The sequence below is a fragment of the Coenobita brevimanus genome, chromosome 100 (assembly GCF_032717465.1).
Source record: "Coenobita brevimanus isolate Jiangsu-jjx chromosome 100, ASM3271746v2, whole genome shotgun sequence".
Classification (NCBI taxonomy): domain Eukaryota; kingdom Metazoa; phylum Arthropoda; class Malacostraca; order Decapoda; family Coenobitidae; genus Coenobita; species Coenobita brevimanus.
The window spans coordinates 38,067,792-38,087,600 of record NC_137053.1 but is presented as its reverse complement, the minus strand read 5'-3'; the positions used below and the strand labels follow the sequence as shown (position 1 = coordinate 38,087,600).

At 41.5% G+C, this 19,809-nt stretch overlaps 1 protein-coding gene across 1 annotated transcript in view; it reads left to right on the top strand.

The window, feature by feature from the left end:
• nonC (serine/threonine-protein kinase Smg1) overlaps positions 1–19,809 on the top strand; it is a 1,312,439-nt gene that overhangs the window by 721,109 nt on the left and 571,521 nt on the right. Inside the window, exon 29 of the mRNA XM_080284159.1 lies at positions 4,407–4,641. Within this exon, the coding sequence (XP_080140285.1) occupies positions 4,407–4,641 (235 nt within the window). The remainder of the gene's footprint in view (positions 1–4,406; positions 4,642–19,809) is intronic.

Genomic DNA, 19,809 nt, shown 5'->3' with positions numbered 1-19,809 from the left:
TCTGGTAATTTTTTAGGCATCGGGGCTTTTACCGAGCAAAAATCATTAAATACAGATCATCGTTTGGCCATACAGTCATACATAGTAACATACAGCTAAGTCTATATGGCTCTTGTTCCAAATAAACGCTCTATTTATGGCTTGCCTCACAATGCTGGTCACCCATAGACTGATAAGGCGTTTTACAGGATGCGGAGGAGCTTGGGTGTGTGCATGCATGTGTGTTTAGGAACGCCACGCTGATTGATGTTTCATGCGCAGCCATTCTTTTACCGAACAAAACTCATTAAATTTGTAACGTTTGGCCAGCTGATGGTGGTCATTAAAAATGAAATTTTTAAAAAGAGGATTCAGTATGTCAAAGGTTTACTGTATTTAAAAACCCCTGCTGGTATTATTAACCCATAAATAGGGTGATATCAGCATGCTGGTTTTCTTTATTCATGAAAGCGGGTACAGCAACATATTGAAGTGTTTGTTATGCAAAATCTTCATAGACATTCTAGCAAAACATGTAACTTCAGTTACTACATATTTTCTATCCATCTGTCTATCCATCTATCTGTAGCCAGATGCCATAATCCCATAAGGGGTGGCCATTTGTCTTTGAGTTCGTTGTTTTACGGGGAGGGGGACTAATCCTCTGCCAAGCCACTTGCTGACAGGTAGGGAATGTGAATGGGTTGTCTATATGATTACCACCCAGTGTTGTAAATGGTTTCCTGGCTTATAGGAAACGTTTAGACTTGTCACTCAAGGTAAAGCCACCTGAGAAGGAAAGAAGAGTGATAAAAATGACAGGAAAGATGGGAGAAATAGGAAGTGAGGAGGGCGGACACAGAAAATGAATGATAAAGGTGAAGAAAGAAGTAAGCAGCACTGCATCAAGTGAGTTGATGGTCATCACCACCTACCACAACTACATATTTTCTTTGAGTAAATAATGCCCTAAACTTGTAAAAAGAAAAAAAATGGGGGGAAACTGGTCTCAGATCAATTCACCAACTCCAGAAAGCTTTTTATTATGCATGAATAAGGAAAAAAAACAATGAGTACAACTGGTCTTTAAGCATAGAAAACAGACTATACCGGTAAGTCTTGTAATACTGTGAATTACATACTTTTAACCCACTCACACACCAATGACGGGCTGGCCCATCATTCATTTGCCAACCTCTGACGTCAGTTTGACAATTTTGCCCGTCATCCACTGTAATCTCTAAAGAACAGAAGTATTTAGGGTGTCGTCATTTTTGTTGGATGACGGGCAATAGTGGGCGGAGCTAAGCCTGCCACAGCTGGTGCGTGCATGCTCGCTTGTTTTGCTCTGCTCAGTGTTGTGTGAGGTTCCTCGCAGGTTGGATGTACCCCTCTTGACCTTCCACAGAACACTTATGCTCCTTTTTCTCTCATATTTATACAGCGTTATTTTACCTGTCTATCTATCTTTTGCCAGACACCTCAGTCCCGTAAGGGGTGGCCACAAACAAATCGCCTTCATGTCGCCCTGTCCCCCAACATTTCACTGCCCTGCTCCCAGCTTACACACCCCCTCTCTCATATACCTCTCCATTCCATCCTTCCATCTCATCCTTGGCCTACCCCTCCCTCTCCCCCCCCCTCCACCTCACTCATACACTCTCCTTATTAGTCTCTCACTCTCCATCCTCTCCACATGGCCAAACCACCTCTATGTGTTTCTTCTAATGCATCGTGTCACATCCACATCCACACCACATTGATCCTTCACTTCCTCATTTGTCAATCTGCCTTCCCATGTGACTCCACATGCTCCTTTCAAATAACTCATTTCCGTGGCATTATTATTGAAGAAAATACAACAAATAATGCATTATTGGAAAGGAAATTTATTCTTTTACATGCCGAAGCAAAAAATATTATTATTTGAATGTATATATATATATATTTTTTTTTGGCAAATATTTTTTAAAAGGAAAGCATGAAACTTTAGCATGTCAGCTAATTTCTACTCACTTTTTTTTTTTTTTTGCATTTTATATTGTATATATTGTCTTTTTGAACATTGTATGCCAGAGCAAAACTCTTTAGCTACAAAATGAGACCAAAGTGGCCTTTCTTTGTAGAATATTAACTTTCCTACAAGCGTTAGAAGTAAAATATCGCTACGTGACTTCTGAAAGCTTGTGAGTGAGAGTTACACACTACAGCCAAAATTTACTCGCACTTCTTCACATGAAAGGGTTAATTTGTAAATACAGTACAATACAAAATGCACTGGCCAAAAACTTCACAGCTTCGGTATTATAAATCATCCTTTTCTTTAAAAATTAAACATACACCCCAACCCATATCAGCCCATGAATTGGCAATACCCTTCCTCTTTCTTTTTTGAGGGGGGAGTCTCCATTTATTCATCAAATTATCACTGATCTTAAATCTTTCTTACTTCATAGATAATACTTTCCTGCTCTTAACAAAATAATACTGTTCAGCCTCAGGTTTCTCACAACATAGTTTTTTTCAGGGGGTAATGGTCTTCTGAGTCTGGCTCCTTATATGTAAGGAGACCTTCTTTGCTATATAAGTCTGTAATTTATAATATATCACCATCTACGTGTCATTTCCCTCAATGGTCTTCTCCAGAAGACCATTTATACCTCTTGCATTTGCTTTAGTTGAATACTGTACTGTCAATACTGTAGTCCTAATTCCCATTCCATTAACTCAGAATCTTTGGTCGCTGTAGTCTTCACTCTCTGTTGTCCGTGTTTTGTCCTCTTTGTTACTGGTTTTATCTCTGTTTTCTTGGTTTTGGATCTCAGAGACTGCTACCGATACAAGTGATTCCTCATCTGACTCTTCTTTTACTTAAACTATTCCTGGATCATCTTTAGTATCACTTTTTCTCTTCTTCATATGCAAACATGTTTACACGTTAGTAATAATTACTCATGAGCACTTAATTTAGCTCGTACAGGCAGAAATCCATTATTCAAACTGATGCTGTAATTAGTCATCTCTCATCAAATGCATGAATATGGGTGACACAGCCCGTCGCACTTTGTAAATTCGCACTTTGCGAAGCATAGGATCCTATGTTAAAATGGCTTTATGGGTGACACATCCTGAATTTTTGTATATTGATTCACTGATACCTGTCCCTGACTAAGATGCAAAAGGAAAACTTAAAAATAGAAACATGCAAGAGTAATACTGTATTTTTATTATGAAAATTCATGACCTTACCAGCATTGTACAGAGGGTAGACAATGGCCTTGGGGAAGTGAGGGGAGGCTGTGCAGATGCTGCCAATGTCACAGTGCGCTGTGACGTCGGCCCCACTCTCGTCATGACGTCATGGCACTGGCACCTCCCTTGCCACCACTCACTCACACACCAGCCGCACCCCACCATACATACTCACTAGCCCCATCCTTACCAGTCATGCACTACAAATTATGCTCGTGAGTTGCAAGAGAATACCGTATGTGTCTCAGTTTTTCATGCCTGTCGCACATTGAAAGTAGCAAATGCACTTTCTATCTATCTATCTATCTATCTATAGCCCAACTCCCTAATCCCGCAAAGGGTGGCCGCAGACAAAACGCCTCCAAGTCACTCTGTCACCCACCATTTGACTACCCTCCCCCCAACACCCCCCCCCCTCCCTCATATACCTCTCAACTCCATCCCTCCACGTCATCCTCGGTCTACCCCTCCCTCTCCCTCCCTCCACCTCACCTACATACACCCTCTTAGTCAGTCTTTCATTCTCCATTCCCTCTAAATAATTAATTATTGTCAGACTTCTGTGCACATTAGGTGAGACACACTTTGCAGTGGCGCACTTTAGGCAAGATGGCTGTACCTCAAAGGGACGTCAGTATTATCCCACCTGTAACAAGGCTAATAAGTCTACAGTATATATAGTATTACCAGTTATCAGGTAACTGTTTATGGAAAAAGGTACCTGATAGAATTTGTACTATGCAGGAGGTATACAGGTTTGATCCAAGTGGGTTGTCCAAGTGCCACACATAAACATATTTCTAGTACAATTTTCAGTCTTTGGAAAGTCTCTTGTATTTCATTTCGTCAGTGAACAGTCCACAACATGATGAACTCAAAATTGGTTTCAAACTAATCCCTTACTCATCAGGAACACTGTCATTGTTAGAAAAAAGATTTTTTGGAAGGCATTCCATTTTTTAATGAATTAAAAATAAAAAAAATCCCATTGCTGATATTACCCCACTGATACAGTAATATCCTGTAATTGGGTTTGACTGTTTCCACTGTTGATGGGATGGGAAGTCATAATACTACAGTTTACAGGTTAATCTCCAGCTATATATCTTACTGTTTTAAAAACAGATAACTTACAATACAGTACAGGTATTATTATTATTGATTATTTTTTGTAGATGGGGGAGAAGGATTCTTGAGCATGCCATAGCAAGTGAAGGTCAGCTGTCTGAAACTGATGTGAAGGAGGTGGAAGATATACTGATACCCGTGCTGGATGTGGAGTCAGATGACACCCACAACAAAGTTGAGGAAATATGTTCTCTCCTGGGTAACATCAAGATGGGAAAAGAATCAGAAGAGGAAGAGGAGGAGGAAGATCTCAGACTAGAGGAAGTTCAAGGTGCCCATCAGGTAAGATAAGTACCGTATTTTTTATATGTTTTGACATAAAGGAAAAGTATATGAATTTATGATGGCTGTTGACAGGACAATTCTTATTGTTGTATTTCTCAGAATGTTAGAAAAAAGATAATTTTCGTAACTATATGAGTTGGACTGGAACAGGTATACCCACTTTTGGAAAGATTAGTTGTTGGGGAGCTACAGCAGTTCTGAACCAACATGGATCTTATCAGACTTGAGTAGAGATGGAAAACATGCATTTTGTGCTTACAGTATGGTGAACAGAAAGAAGGAATGAGAGAGAGAGAGAGAGAGGGAGGGAGGGATTGTTTGTTTCCAGATGTGAGAAATAGGATCATGAGAGGAACTATTGTGTTTTTGTCTGCCTAGTTGTAGTATACAGGATCTGAGTTATGCTCATGTTGACCTGTCTCCATATCTACATTTATTGAGTCTGTGTTTGAACATGCAGATGTTGTTTCCTTGCATCACCACCTCTTCCAGACTTCCAATTATTCATACTTTTGTTTTGAAAACTTTTTTTTTTTTTCCAGATATCAATTTTTCCTCAATTTATGTCATCATGTTCATCCACCTTTTTCCACAGACAGATCTTCTCTATCGACTTTTTCCACTTTTCCAACTTTTTAACACATCATTACCAGTTCTCTCTCTTCTTCTGCATAGAATTGATAATTTCAGCTTTTCCAACCTCTCTTCATAGACAACTCCTTCAAACTTGGTGTCATTGTGGCCATCCTCTGCACCAGGGGTGGAAAAAAGCAGGTCATGATTTATGACTAGACAGTGATTGAATGCATATCATAAATGACATAAATTTGTAATGCCACAAATGTGAAAAAATATAAATCAAAATCATTCATCTGAAAATCCATGAAAATTTACCAGTATATACTTGTAAACCTCTGTTTCAAGTGCCCTTCAATATTTTTGTTGTTTTTTTCAACCCCAGTCCAAGCAGACTCGTTGTATGCAGATAAGCAACCATTCCTATGGGATTGTCTCACAGGTTCCCTACGCTGTTGATGTTATGTTTGCACCTTAGTGTACCATGTGCTGTGCAGTGCTTCATTGCATGTGTTGTGTCATATGGGGCTAATCTATAAGTAAAGTATGTGTCATCTTTGATTCCACCCAACCCACATCTAAGCTGGTAGCTCAGAGGGGCTTGATGGTGTCTTGATGTAAGTTAGCTCGGTGAACTTGACAACTCAATAAACTATTTAGTAAAACCACACTTCCTGTAGGTGGATGTAGGAGTGGATGGGTTATATAGTATTGTGTTCTGATCGGGATGGTGTACTGCCCTGCATATGAAATGGGTGTATAGGTATTTATTAGTGTCTGAAGGTGAGATGTTGTTGAAGAGGGTCAGGTAATACAGTACGCCCGCACAGTATGCGTGATCACAGTGCACGAATCGCATAGTACACAAGTGACCAAAAATCATAATGATAAAACTTTGAATGTGTGAGTTTAGGCCACAATACGTGAGCCAGAGGCAAGGAGTGGCCCAAAACCACTATTTTCCCGGACTGTGTGACCCCCCTCCCCACACAACGCGCCCATCCTGATGGTAGAGGCTCGTGGGGGAGGTGCTCAAGAGGAGTCTATAGTAAGATCTCACCAATAACTATCTATCTATCTATCTATCTATCTATCTATTGCCAGACGCATTAATACCGTAAGGGGTGGCCACAAACAAATCGCCTCCATGTCGCCCTGTCCCCCACCATTTCCTTGCCCTGCTCCCAGCTCACAACCCCCTCTCTCATATACCTCTCCACTTCATCCCTCTGTATCATCCTTGGCCTCCCCCTCCCTCTACCCCCCTCCACCTCACTCACATACACTCTCCTCATCAGTCTTTCACTCTCCATCCTCTCCACATGGCCAAACCACCTTAATATGTTTCTCCTAACGCTTTCTATCACATCCACATCCACACCACAATTCTGCTTCACTTCCTAATTTGTCAGTCCTTCCATGTGACCCCACATGCTGCTCTCAAATAACTCATTTCCACTGCTCTCACCCTTGACATCTGTCCCTCCAACAAGGTCCAAGCTTCACTTCCATACGTTAGAGTTGGTATCACAATACTGTCATGTAGTAGCTTTTTCACTTCATGCTCACTTCCTTTTTTATTATCACTGCTTTCAAGGAACCAGCAACCTTTCTTCCCTATCCATACTCATCACACTACCCAAGTACTTAAACACACTTACATTTTTCATTTCCTCCTCATCCAGCCTCACTGTACATTCACTGACCTCACTTCTCTTGAAGACCATCACTTTACTCTTCCCTACATTCACCTTTAGATTCTGTTTCTTACACACTCTCCCAGACTCATCCACCAAGCCTTGCAGCTTTCCTTCGTCTTCACTTAACAACACAGTATCATCTGCAAACAACAGTACAGATAGTTTCCAAACACTGCCCTCTCTCACTAGGGCTGCTTCAACATCCACTGCCCTACCTTGTGTTACTTTTACAACCCCATCCATATACAGATTGAACAACCATGGAGACATTACACATCCCTGTTTCAATTGAACCTTCAAATAGAAAAATTCACTCAGTTCACTATCCACGCGCACTGCAGACTCAGCACCCTAATACTTACTCTTCATGGCCTTCAACGACTTCCCATCTACTCCATATATTCTTAATGCTTTCCACAGTTCTTGTCTGTCCACCCTGTCATATGTTTTCTCCAAATCCATGAAGGCCACATACAATTTCTTTCCCTTTTCTAGAAACTTTTCCTCTAAAGATCTAAGAATGAATATCTGATCTACACAATCTCTTCCCTTCCTAAATCTTCCTGTTCTTCTCCAACTAATTCCTCTGTTATTTCCCTAACTCTGTCAGTAAGTATTCTGCCATATACTTTTCTTATTACACTAAGAAGATAAATGTCCCTATGATTACCACACACTTCTTTTTCCGCTTTTCCTTTGTAGAAGGGAATAATTATACCTGACTTCCAATCCTCCGGGACTACCTTCCTCCCAGGCCAATCTCCACATCTTCCACATCCATTCAGTTACTATCTTTCCCCTTGCTTCAGCATTTCAACACACACTCCATCAATTCCTGGGGCTTTCCCCATTTTAACTTTCTTCATTGCTTCCACAAGTTCCATCCTGCTGATTTCTTCCTCTTTTTTCACATCCCTCCATCTCCACCCATTCCCCAGCCACTTATACCTGCATTACATAAAATCTCTGTTTTCAACAATTCCTTAAAGTGTTCTCTCCATCTGCTCACTTTTTCACCCCTCTCCACTAGTAATCAACCATTTTTATCTTTCACTCCCCAGCTAACTTCTTTGGCACCCTGTCTAACTCTCTTTACCTCTTTCCAGAACATGTCTTACATTCCCTACACTTTACACTCAAATTCCTTCCAAATTCCTCCTCCACTCACTTCTTACTCTCTTACTAATCTTTTCACCTCTCTCTTTCTCTCTACATATAACTCTTTCTTCCATCTGTCAACTTCTTCCATGCCCCTGTTTCTCATCCCCTCACTATATGCTTTCTTCTTTTGTGCCACAGCTTCTCTCACCTTGTCATTCCACCATGCTATTCCCTGCACCCCCTTTTGTCTTCTTTTCACCCCACACACCACCTCACATGCTGCACAGATTTCTTCTGTGAATATCTTGGGCATACCTTCCACATCCCCCATCTGCTGCAGTATATATTTACCCAATCGCTCTTCCATTTCCCTTGTATATTCTGCCTTTTTTCCATTCTGTTGTAACTTTTCCACCCTGCTTGTAAGAACTACTACCTCCTGTCCTTCCCTTCTTCTTTTTCTCCATTTCATTTGTACTTTTATTCTGACCACCACTGTGTGTTGTGATGTGATGCAATGTTGTTGAGGCGTTACCTTTACAATGACACCTCTAAATGGTTTCCTTCTTAATTTTTTCTCTTTCTTCTGTGTCTTTGTGTGGTCGCACCTCCTCTTCTCTTACTATGTGCAAACTATAATCAGTCGCCTGAATTTCTAAGTGGTGGTCTGAGAGTCCACTCCCCCAACTTTGACAGTAACTTTTTCGGCAGGAATGGTAAGTTAGAATAGATACCCAGTTTCTAGAATAACGTTTGAATTCACTTGAATATCGATTATTTCGCGAATGCCAAGTTGTTACAGTATACTGTAAATACCTGTACGTCCATAACAAGATGAGGAATGAAACAGACAAACAAGAAGAGATGAAAGAAATGGCTGATAATGTAAGCAGTAGTGAGGAGGAGATGGAGGATCCTCCCCTCACCACCTCCCCTGACTCACCCTCCACCTCCACTGCCCCACCTGACTCACCAGCTGCCTCCCCCTCCACCTCCACAGCCCCACCTGACTCACCTGCTTCACCTGGCATACCAGCATCCCCCACCATAATGACTGTTGCAGCATTGTGGAAGAAATATAACATTTGGCAGGCCGTAAATTTCATCAAAACCTGGAACAATACAATGCTGGCAACCGTTAAACACACGTGGTGCGACCGGGGTGGCGGGGACACTCTGAGTGTGATGCTGCACCTCAGAACCCCTGCTATTTAAGTCCGTCAGGCCTGTCATCTACTGTTTTTAAGGTGACTGACCATATTTTTGTTATTTAAGCTGTATTTGTAGTGTATGTCTTAAAAATTTTCCCTTTATTATATCTCTAAGGTTAAAGTAATGTCGAGGTTTGAGGGGGTCCCACCCATATGTTTTTTTCCCATAAGATTATGTATTCCCAGTACGCGAAATCACAGTGCACAAAGTTGTGGACCGCCCATCCACTCACGCACTTTGCGAGCGTACTGTAAGGAGACAGTTTTATATGCCTGCATTAGTTGTAGTGTGTGGTTCTGAGATATAATGGCAGGGGTGTTGCATGTTGACACAAGCTATTGTGTTGGATTGTGTGCCTCTCTTACTGAGATAATCCCTAACAGAGAGGACATTAACTTCAGAATGTAAATTGCTCAGGGATTAGTATTTGTGCATCCTATGTTGTTACATAGGGTGTTGTGTATATTCTGCAAGGTTTTGTAGTAGGATCTAGATCAGATGGGAGGCAGTGCTCAGAAACCATAGGATATCGTTGATCTGATGTATAATTTGTAATTTCATTTTGTTGCTCAAACTCTGGCCCTACAGAAGCTCCACGGTTCAGATGATAGTACGGGGCTTAAGCTGGACTTGGAAGTTGGGTTTGGGATGGTCTCAAGCCCAGGCCTTCAGCTTACTTAAGTTGGGCTCAGGCAGCTTGTTTTGGCCATATGCAGAATTGAGGCTCAAGTCCGACATCATGAAGTTAGGCTCAAGTCGTGGACTTGGGCAGACCTTTGACTTTTTTTGAATCAGCCAATCACATCACTGATTTTTTATTACTAATTTTAGGAAATAAGACAAGATAAACAAAAAGAAATTTATTTTTTTTTTTTAAATAGCTGATATCTACACTTAGTTGTTTACCATCTGCATGGATATTTTCATTACCAAGGAACGGTTAGTTCACATCGTAGTTTTCAGATAATATACAAGCATTCCTACTGCCCATGTGATAATGCGCAATTTATTTTTGTCCAGCAAGTTTCAAGATGTTTACTGAAATACAATGGAATCTCTTTAATCGCATGATCCTAAAAAGCGGATTCATAATATAGTAAACCCTTGATAAGTCGAACTTTTAGAAGACGGAATCTTCGGTAAGCCATTTTCAGGACAAGACCATGTATGTATTTACCTACCAGTAGTTTTATTTACCTAGTTGTGATATACAGGAAATGAGCTACGCTCGTGGGGTTCCATCTCTGTTTCTCAATAAGTCAGATTTTGCTTTAAACGCTTTTAAGTTTTTAGACTGGACGATCTCTTTGTCCAGGTTATTCCACAGGTCTATACATATATAAGGAAAACTATACTTCTTGTTATCCATCAAGCAGCTTAGCTTGTTCAGTTTCATTCCGTGTCCTCTTGTTACTCTCTTATCCCATAAAAACAGATCTTCTCTGTCAGTTTTATCTATTCCCATCATGGTCCTGAACACTGCAATCATGTTGCCCCTCTCTCTCCTTTCCTCTAGGGAAGGCAAATCCATCTTTTCCAGCCTCTCTCTGTATGACAGATCTGCCAGACTGGGGACCATCTTAGTTGCTGTTCTTTGTCTTCTCTCAATCTTGTTTATATCTTTCTTTTTGTGTGGGGACCACAGTACTGCTGCATATTCTAACCTGGGGCAGATCATGGCCACTATTAATTTTTTCATCATCTCCTCATCCATGTAATGAAGTGCTACTCTTATGTTTGTCAGAAGTTAATACGTCTCTCTAACTAACTTGTTAATATGTTTCTCAGGAGACAAACTATCCTGGACCAGCACTCCCAAATCTTTCTCTTCTCTTGCTTTTGTGATAGGTTCAATACCCATCATATAATTCAGTGATGGCCTATTGGTACTTTTACCCATTTCCAATATTTTACACTTCTTTGCATTGAATTTCATTTCCCACTTATGGCTTCAGTCATGTATCCTATCCAGATCCTCCTGCAGCATTTTACAGTCCTCCTCTGCCTCTACCTTCCTTAGGATCTTTGCATCATCAGCAAACAGACTTGCATAACTGTTCACTCCCTTTACCATATCATTAACGTAAATCAGGAACATTACTGGCGCCAACGCTGACCCCTTGGGACTCCACTTGTTACTTCTCTCCATCCAGATATCCTGTCCTTTATTACTGTCCTCATCTGTCTGTCTCTCAGAAAGTCTTTCATCAATTCCAGGAAGTTTCCCTTGAGTCCTCCTATATGCTCTAGTTTCTACAATAGTCTCTTATGGGGTATCTTGTCGAAGGCATTTTCCAAATCTAAATACAGTACACACAATCCACCCAACCATCTCTCTCTTGTAGCATGTCAGTTGCTCTTGAGTAAAAGCTCAACAGGTTGGAAACACATAACCTTCCACTTCAGAATCCAAACTGATCATCAGCCAAAATATTCATCTCTTCCAGATATTTCATCCATCTGTCTTTCAGGATTCTCTCGCACAATTTTGTGACCATGCTGGTTAGGGACACTGGTCTATAATTCAGGGGTTCTTCCTTGTTTTCTCCCTTATAAATTGGTACCACATATGCCCTTTTCCATTCTTGAGGTACTTTCCCCTCCTCCAGAGAACACGCAATTAAACCGTGAATCTTATCCGCCTGTTGTTCTCTACATTCCTTGAGTACTGTACCGAAGTAGAGATTCCATCTTGTCCTGGGGCTTTCCTTACATCTTGAGTGTCCAGTAATTTATGCACTTCCTGTACTTCCACTTTTATATCTTTTATCACTACATTTCCAGTCATACCCTCCCCTTCCACAAACTCACTTTCATTGGTGAAACTGACTGGAAACGTTTGTTTGTTATTTCAGCTTGCATTGCTGCATATTTATAGACCTCTCCTTCTGTTTTCAGTGTGGTGATTCCTTCCTTTTGTTTCAATTTGCCATTGACAAATCTGTAAAACAGTTTGGGTTCATCCTTACATGTGTTTATTATTCCTTTTTCAAAGTTCCTTTCTTCCTCTTTATGTATCCCTGTATGTTCATTTCTAGTTCTTTTATATTCTTCCTTTGTTCTGTTATTACCTCTCTTCCTCCAGTTGTTCCATGCCATGTCCCTCTTTTTTTTACTATCATACACCTTCTATTAACTCCTGAAGCGCGGGTCGTCGCCTTTGCGATGCTCGCCAAAAAGGACATAACGGCGGATCGTCGCGTTTGCGATTCGAGTTAATTTTGAATAAACGTGGGCAAGGATGTTCCAGCTGGTATAATTTTTCAGTACCACCACCCTTTAGCTACAATTAGCATACTTTACCTTTGTACTACTGACCTCCGTTGTTGCCAAGTATCGCGTTTTTTCCCCTCTCCCCCCCCACCACGACCCGGCCAGCCTGGCTGTGATATATGGCAGCGCTCTGACTGCTCAGAACTGTAAATCTGTTTTCTCCTCTCACAAGCAGTTTATGCTAATAGGAAACGCTTGTTTCCCGAGGTGTCACACTAGCTTTTTTCGTGTGGTTTGCCCCTGTTTAGCGTCACATTACCGCAGGCTTTCATAGTGACATTATGGCGAGTTCTAGCTCTTCCGAGTCAGTGCGAGCGGCCGACAGGAACGAGAATAAAGTGATGGGCGTAAGGCAGAATAAAAAGCGCGCCACGGTGATCTTTTGGGAAGTAATATGATTGAAAATAATGTAGTATACGTGTTTTTAACCGTGAAAATGGAAATGTTTGTTGAGTGACGGGAAGACCGCCGCCCTGCATGTCGGCCGTATGCTTCATTGATTTTAGCCTTATTTTCAGTGCTTATTGTACAAATACGGATTCCAAACTACCTGTACGTTGTAGTATAAAGTTTACTGTGACAGAATGAGGCTGTGGTAGAGGGGAAACCGGGTTGCTGGAGGTGTGAAAGTGAAGATTTGGTTACCCAAATTTGCAAGTCTCCACAAGTCCATGGGTAGTCCACGAAGGCTCAACACCTGTCTCTGGAGAAAGCTGAATGTAAGAACTATCTGCCATAAAAATTATAATGTTTTAGGGTTAATCTCTGATTTTTGGCAAATATTTTCCTACAGGTACTCAGACCGCGATACAACCCCGCCACACTGAGGGGGTCGGCTGTCGACGGCTGCGGTTTAGGGGTTAAACCACTCCTTTTTCCAGTTTTCTTTCCCCCTTACTCTTGGCACATAATTTTCCACTCCCAAATTATAGAGGTCTAGAAAGATTTCCCACCTCCTTTGTATCTCTCCTGTTTCTCTGAATTTTCTCCAATCCACACTTTCAGAGAATTTTCTCAATCCTGTAAAATTTGCTTTCCCAAAGTTGTATCTTCCCTGCCTATAAAACTTGTCTCTTGGCACCACATTCCCTATTATCATCTGGAACTCAGTGACCACATGATCACTTTTTCCTATAGGACAAAGATCTTTCGGGATTCTATTACATCGGGTTCTTTGGTTAGCAGTAAATCTAATCTTGGTGGTGTGTCCTCACCTCGAAATCTTGTCTCTTCTTTGACCCACTACGTCATCACATTGTTCATTGATATATTTAAGAATATAGTGCCCCATGAATCTTCACCGCCTTCGAAGTCCCTCTCCTCCCAGTTCCCCTCTTTACAATTAAAGTCCCCCATTAAATTTATATTGTTGCTTTTCTCAATCACTTTCTGTACCTAATTAGCCATGTCTGACAACATCTTCTGGTATTCATCATCATTCCATGCTTTTGTCTTAGGGGGAACATATACTACTGCCATATCTCTCCCACCATTTTCTCCAGTTTCTAGTTTCATATTTATCACTTCAGCCCTTCCTTTTCCTATTTCCACAGTATCTACATTTATATTGTTCTTCATTGCTATCAACTCCCCAACTCGAATTCTTCCCGCCCCTTCTGGCACCTTGCCAAAAACCTTTCTAACAACTTTACGTCATCATCCTTCCCTTTTTTCTACTCTGATGGTTCTGTAGCTATTCCTACTACTGATAAAGCAGATCTCTTCGCACAGACTTTCTCCTCCAATTCCATCTTAGACGATTCCGGTGCTGTTCCTCCATCACTTCCCGCCTCTGACTTCTTCATGGCTGACATTAAAATTTCTTCAGCTGATGTATTTTCTGCCATCAGTGGCCTCAGTACTAACAAGGCATATGGGCCTGATGGAGTCCCTCCTGTTGTTCTCAAGAACTGTGCTTCTGTGCGTACACCCTGCCTAGGCAAACTCTTTTGCCTTTGTCTGTCAACTTGTACCTTTCCTTCTTGTTTGAAGATTGCTCTCATTCAGCCAGACCCAAAGAAGGGTGACCACTACCAGCCCTCCAACTTTCGTCCAGTTGCTTTAACATCTTGTATTTCAAAAGTTTTAGAGTCAGTTCTCAGTAGAAAAATTTTAAGGCATCTTTCCTATCACAACCTTCTTTCTGTTCGTCAGTATGGGTTCCATCAGGGACGCTTCACTGGCGATCTTCTCACCTACCTTTCAGACTCTGGTCATCCTCCTTTCGGGACTTTGGCGAAAGCTTTACCATTGCACTTGATATCTCAAAGGCTTTCGATCGAGTCTGGCATGAATCTTTAATTTCCAAACTGCCCTCATATGGTTTCTATCCTTCTATCTGTGCCTTCATCGCTAGCTTCCTTTCTGGTCGTTCTATAGCCGTAGATCTATCAACAGTGGTGTTCCTCAGGGCTCTGTCCTATCACCAACTCTCTTCCTTTTATTCATCAGTGACCTTCTAAGCTGTACATCTAACCCTGTCCACTCATACGCTGATGACTCCGCCCTTCACCTTTCTATTCGGTTCCCGCAACGCCCATCTCAGCAATTACTTCAACAAACAAGGGATGAGGCTATGGCACACCTAATGTCTGACTTGGCTCGTATCCCTGACTGGGGTAAAAATAATCTTGTTGTTTTTAATGCATCTAAGACTCAGTTCTTACACCTATCAACCCGTCAAAATCTTCCACAGGCATACCCACTAATGTTTAATAATATTCAGCGTAATCCTGCTCATCCTTGAACATGCTTGGGGTTTCACTTACTTGGGACTTATCTTGGAAAGATCATATTACATTTCTTGTAAAATCTGCTTCCAAGAGATTGGGTGTGCTAAGCCGACTCCATTCTTTCTTTACCCCTGAACAATTGTTGACTCTATACAATGGTTTGATCCACCCCCTGTGAAAAGTCCAACTCTCATGTGTGGAGAGGCTCCCCCTTCTCAATAGGGTGGAGTCAAAGGTTTTTCATCTCATTAACTTTCTCCTCTTACTGACTCCCTTCAACCTCTGTCTCTTCGCTGCACTGTTGCATCTTTATCTCTTTTGTATCGCTTCTTTAATGGTCACTTCTCCTCTGAACTGTCTGCATGCAATCCTCCATTCGTACTACAGGCGCGTAACACCCGTCTAGCAGCAAACTCTCATCCCTTTTCTGCCCAACTCTCTAATGCAAGAGTTAACTGTTACTCCCAGTCCTTCATTTATGCAACAGGTCGACTCTGGAACTGTCTCCCTCTGTCTGTATTTCCTGCTGCCTATGATCTCCAGTCTTTCAAACGCAGTGTGTCCAGGCATCTCAAAATGATCGGATCTTGAATTTGGCTCTCTCTTGTATTTTGTTCTTCTCTTGGAGGGAACTCTTATTGTGGGCTCATGGCCTTTGGTTTCTTCTTCCTCACATTAAAAAAAAAAAAGTTGGTCCTGACATTTAAGATGAGAGTGACCAGCCTTACTCATCCCCGAGTGGCATTCCGTGAGCAGTAAACCCTAACCACCCCTTTGATATAAACCTTCACCAGCTCGATCTGATTTGAGTGCCGCAATGACCCACTAAACCACCAGGTGCCATAATTTGGTTATATGGTTACCACGCAGCATAGTAAATGATTTCCTGATGTACAGGAAACCATTTGGGATGTCACTCAGTGCCGAGTCACCCAGAGGCAGAAGGAACAGGAAAGAATGAAGGAGAGAAAGACAGAAGAGAGAGTGTAAAGTCACCCGTAGGCAGAAGGACGAGGAAAGCATGAGGTAAAGAAAGACAGAAGAGGAAGGAAGGAAATGAGGGAGGAGAGGAAAGGGCAGACACCCGACAGCAGCACCACATTGAGTGAGTGGATGGTGAGTGCCCCATCTACCACTATTAGGCTCTATATTTTTCTTTTTTTATTGGAGGAAAAAAACGTCTTTGTTGGCTTTTTCCTTAGATTCTCATTTCTTACCCTGCCCCCAGAAATCACATACAGTATATCATTAAGATAATGTATTGAGGAACTCTCCATTGTAAAGTAAAATACGACTTGCAGTGACAGTGGTATACTTTATCTTTTAATTACAAACATGAATGTTGCTCCCTCATGACTTTAACTCATTTTCATTCCTTTCCTGAGAGCTTGGTATGAATCCAGTGAATAGCAAAAAGAGATGAATCTGATCTTCAGCCATTCTCTCTCTCTCTCTCTCTTTTTGAAGGAATCATAAAACTATTGTAGAAAATGTACAATAGTGAAAAATGATATTGTACATCGTACGGTGAATTTATTGTATACATTATATACAATATTTATCGTACATTTGGCAACAGTTGGGGAGTGATAGGTGGCGCTGGCGAGCAACTCATCTACATGGTGCCTGCCAGGCTAGGCCACGTAGATGTTTGGAGGCAGTTTTGTGTTTGTGGAAGTGCTTCTGCAAGCTCAAAACTGCAAATTTGCGTAGGATTTGTCACAAACGCAAATCTGCGAGCAAAATCACACTTCTGCTGTTGTGGAATTTGCAGTTTGCTGAAGCCATTGTGGAAGTGCCTAGCTCTGATTTACTGTATACAGCAATCTCTCAATTTCTGACGTAGTAGAGCGAAAGGCATGTCAGGATAGTGACTATGTCTGGATAATGAACGATATCCCCCTACAATACCATACCTACAACTAACCACCAACCTATGCCTAACCAATTTGTACAGTACCTCTGCTTTCTTTGTCAGTGTTTTCCAGTCATTCAGCCATATTTAGACATCAAAACACACATAGGAATATCCAGAGTAAAGCTAAACATCAATAACACTATGCAAAAAAACATTAAAAACCCAAAAACACTAAGCGTACCACATACAATTCTGTATGTACCGTACCCCTCCTAATTTTGGCACTGTTTTCAGGTCAATCTGCCATATTTAGGCATCAAAGCACATAGGAATATCCAAAGTACTGTAATGCTAAACACCAAGAAAACCATGCAGAAAAACCACTGAAAACCAAAATACCCTACCTATACACTACTGTATGTACAGTCGTAAGAAAAAGTATCGTTACCTTTCAGAGCTATGCACTATGTTGTGGAATAACGAGACAGGAAAGTTTATATCGCAAACCCATCAATGTCAGTTATGTGAGACACATATACAGTACCCTCGCGTCCAACACGGTAATATTGTCATGCATGGGTCACGTGTTGGACCAAAAACGTGTTGGACTAACAATAGAGCTTATGAGGAAAAATGAATTATGTCAGCAACCCTAGGAAAAGTCACCCTAAATACCTACCATATACCTATACATATATTGGTACTATTGTAATTATAATAAATGGTACTGTGCTATGAATGATAACTAACCTTTTAGGATAGTGTTGGTGGGCTTGCTGGGAATGGAAGGTGGTATCCAAGGCTGTAGGTAGTCCTACTGGGTCCCCGGAGGATGGCTGCTGGCGTCACTAGCGGGTAATGGCTGGTGCTCCTCCTCAACCTACCTCATAAATCCTTGGAAATCACACTCAGAATCACTATCTTCGTCCACAGCCATGGAAGGTCCTGCTTCTGCCTGTCCTAGCACTCTGTAATCCTTGGCAAAGGGCATGCTTCTCACACTGTTGCCAGAGCCCCGTCTCGTGACTGTGGAAAGTGATTGCTGTCGCTGACTCGGTAGAGAATAAGGAAAAGCAACTTTGTTTATAAACTGGTACACACGCCGATGAGAAGGGTTTCAAAACGATTGATATTTATTCTAAAATATTAATATGTATTCAGTGTCAGGCTAAATGTTCAATGCTGTAGTACGATACATTACTCGACCTACGATACATTCTCTGTCGAGTCGCCTGGGTTTTGGTCACACTGTTTTGCCCGTCATATCCTCGGCAGGAATCCATCCAGATGAATTCCAAATGCCCGTGGTATCGTCGGCAATTTTACCACGTTACCGTTCCGATTTACCATTGTATCCTCGGCAAACCTGGTATGAAGTGCCATGTGATAGCCTTTGGCTGCCAGGATCTTGTCTTGGTTTTTTATTATGGTCCTCACGTTGGCTTCATTCTTGTCGTAGGCCTTTGGAATGTCAACTTTCCTCTCCCTTTTCTTCTTCCTCTCGATACTTTCTAGCTTGGTGGCCTGAGGAAGGTGCCGATGCTTCTTGGGGTTCTCAGAAGGCTTCCTAGGCATCGTGAGCAGGGTAAAATGCAGTAACAAGGGCAGAAAATGCAGCAAGAAAAAAGCACCTTCCAATGCGAATTATGCGACTGAGTGGTGCTGTGGCTGGAGAAATTTAAACAAAACATCACGTGAGAGCAGAAGCGTTTTTAATTGGGCGGCATCACGATCACGTCACGATAGTGGGCGGGGAAGGCTACTTGATCAGAAGTTTTCATTGGCTATCATCATCATGGGAATGTCCAGTATGACCGTGTTGGACCGGGGGTGATCGTGCTAGAGGTGAACTCTGCGGATTTCGCCCACTTCTCGTAGCTCTGTGCGTGTTATGCTAACACACTTGTGTTGCAGTAATTAAATCGTATTAAATAATACTAACTATTTGCTCTCCGTGCTGGACGTGAATCGTGCTGGACTAATGCGTGTTGGACGCGAGGGTACTTTAGAATTTGTGCTAGAGGTAATAAAAGCTAATTAGATCGTTTGGCCTCTTTGCATTGAGACAACACGTTTTATAATCCGGCTCCGTTTTCATTAAATAAAAATATAACAGAATGGTGTAGAGTCGGCAACACACATGCAAACGGGCAATGAGTATGTGCACCCATGCCAGATGTATGATAGTACTGTAATTATGTCGATACAAGCCAATTTAGTAAATTTCAGTGTAATAATGATATGTATTGCTTTCTACATATAATAAATGTTGAGTAGAAGAAAAATAAAAATACGTGTTCAGTTTCATTGCTTTAATATTTTACATACCCACCCCCTGCTTCCAAAACAGCCTTTAGATGTGGACGCATCGATGTCACTAACTGAAGCATCCATGTGAAACATTTAACCACCCATCTAAAGCAAACAAATGAACTCGTGCACCCCTGCTACACTGTCATAAGAAAAAGTCGATGCCTATAGATTTAATACACTTCAAAATAATTTATTTGTTGTATTCTATAGCTACTAAGTGTCGAATAGTAGAGGAATAATAAACGTGCCAAGGGTAACGCAAACACGTCTTATATATTTCCCCGCCATATGGGTCACTCATGCTTATTATTCCAACTCTTGTAATGGGGTTGTGATATGGCAACACTAGATAGGGGAGAGGCAAACAGAGAGGACCCACCCATATAGGCCAGGTAAGGTT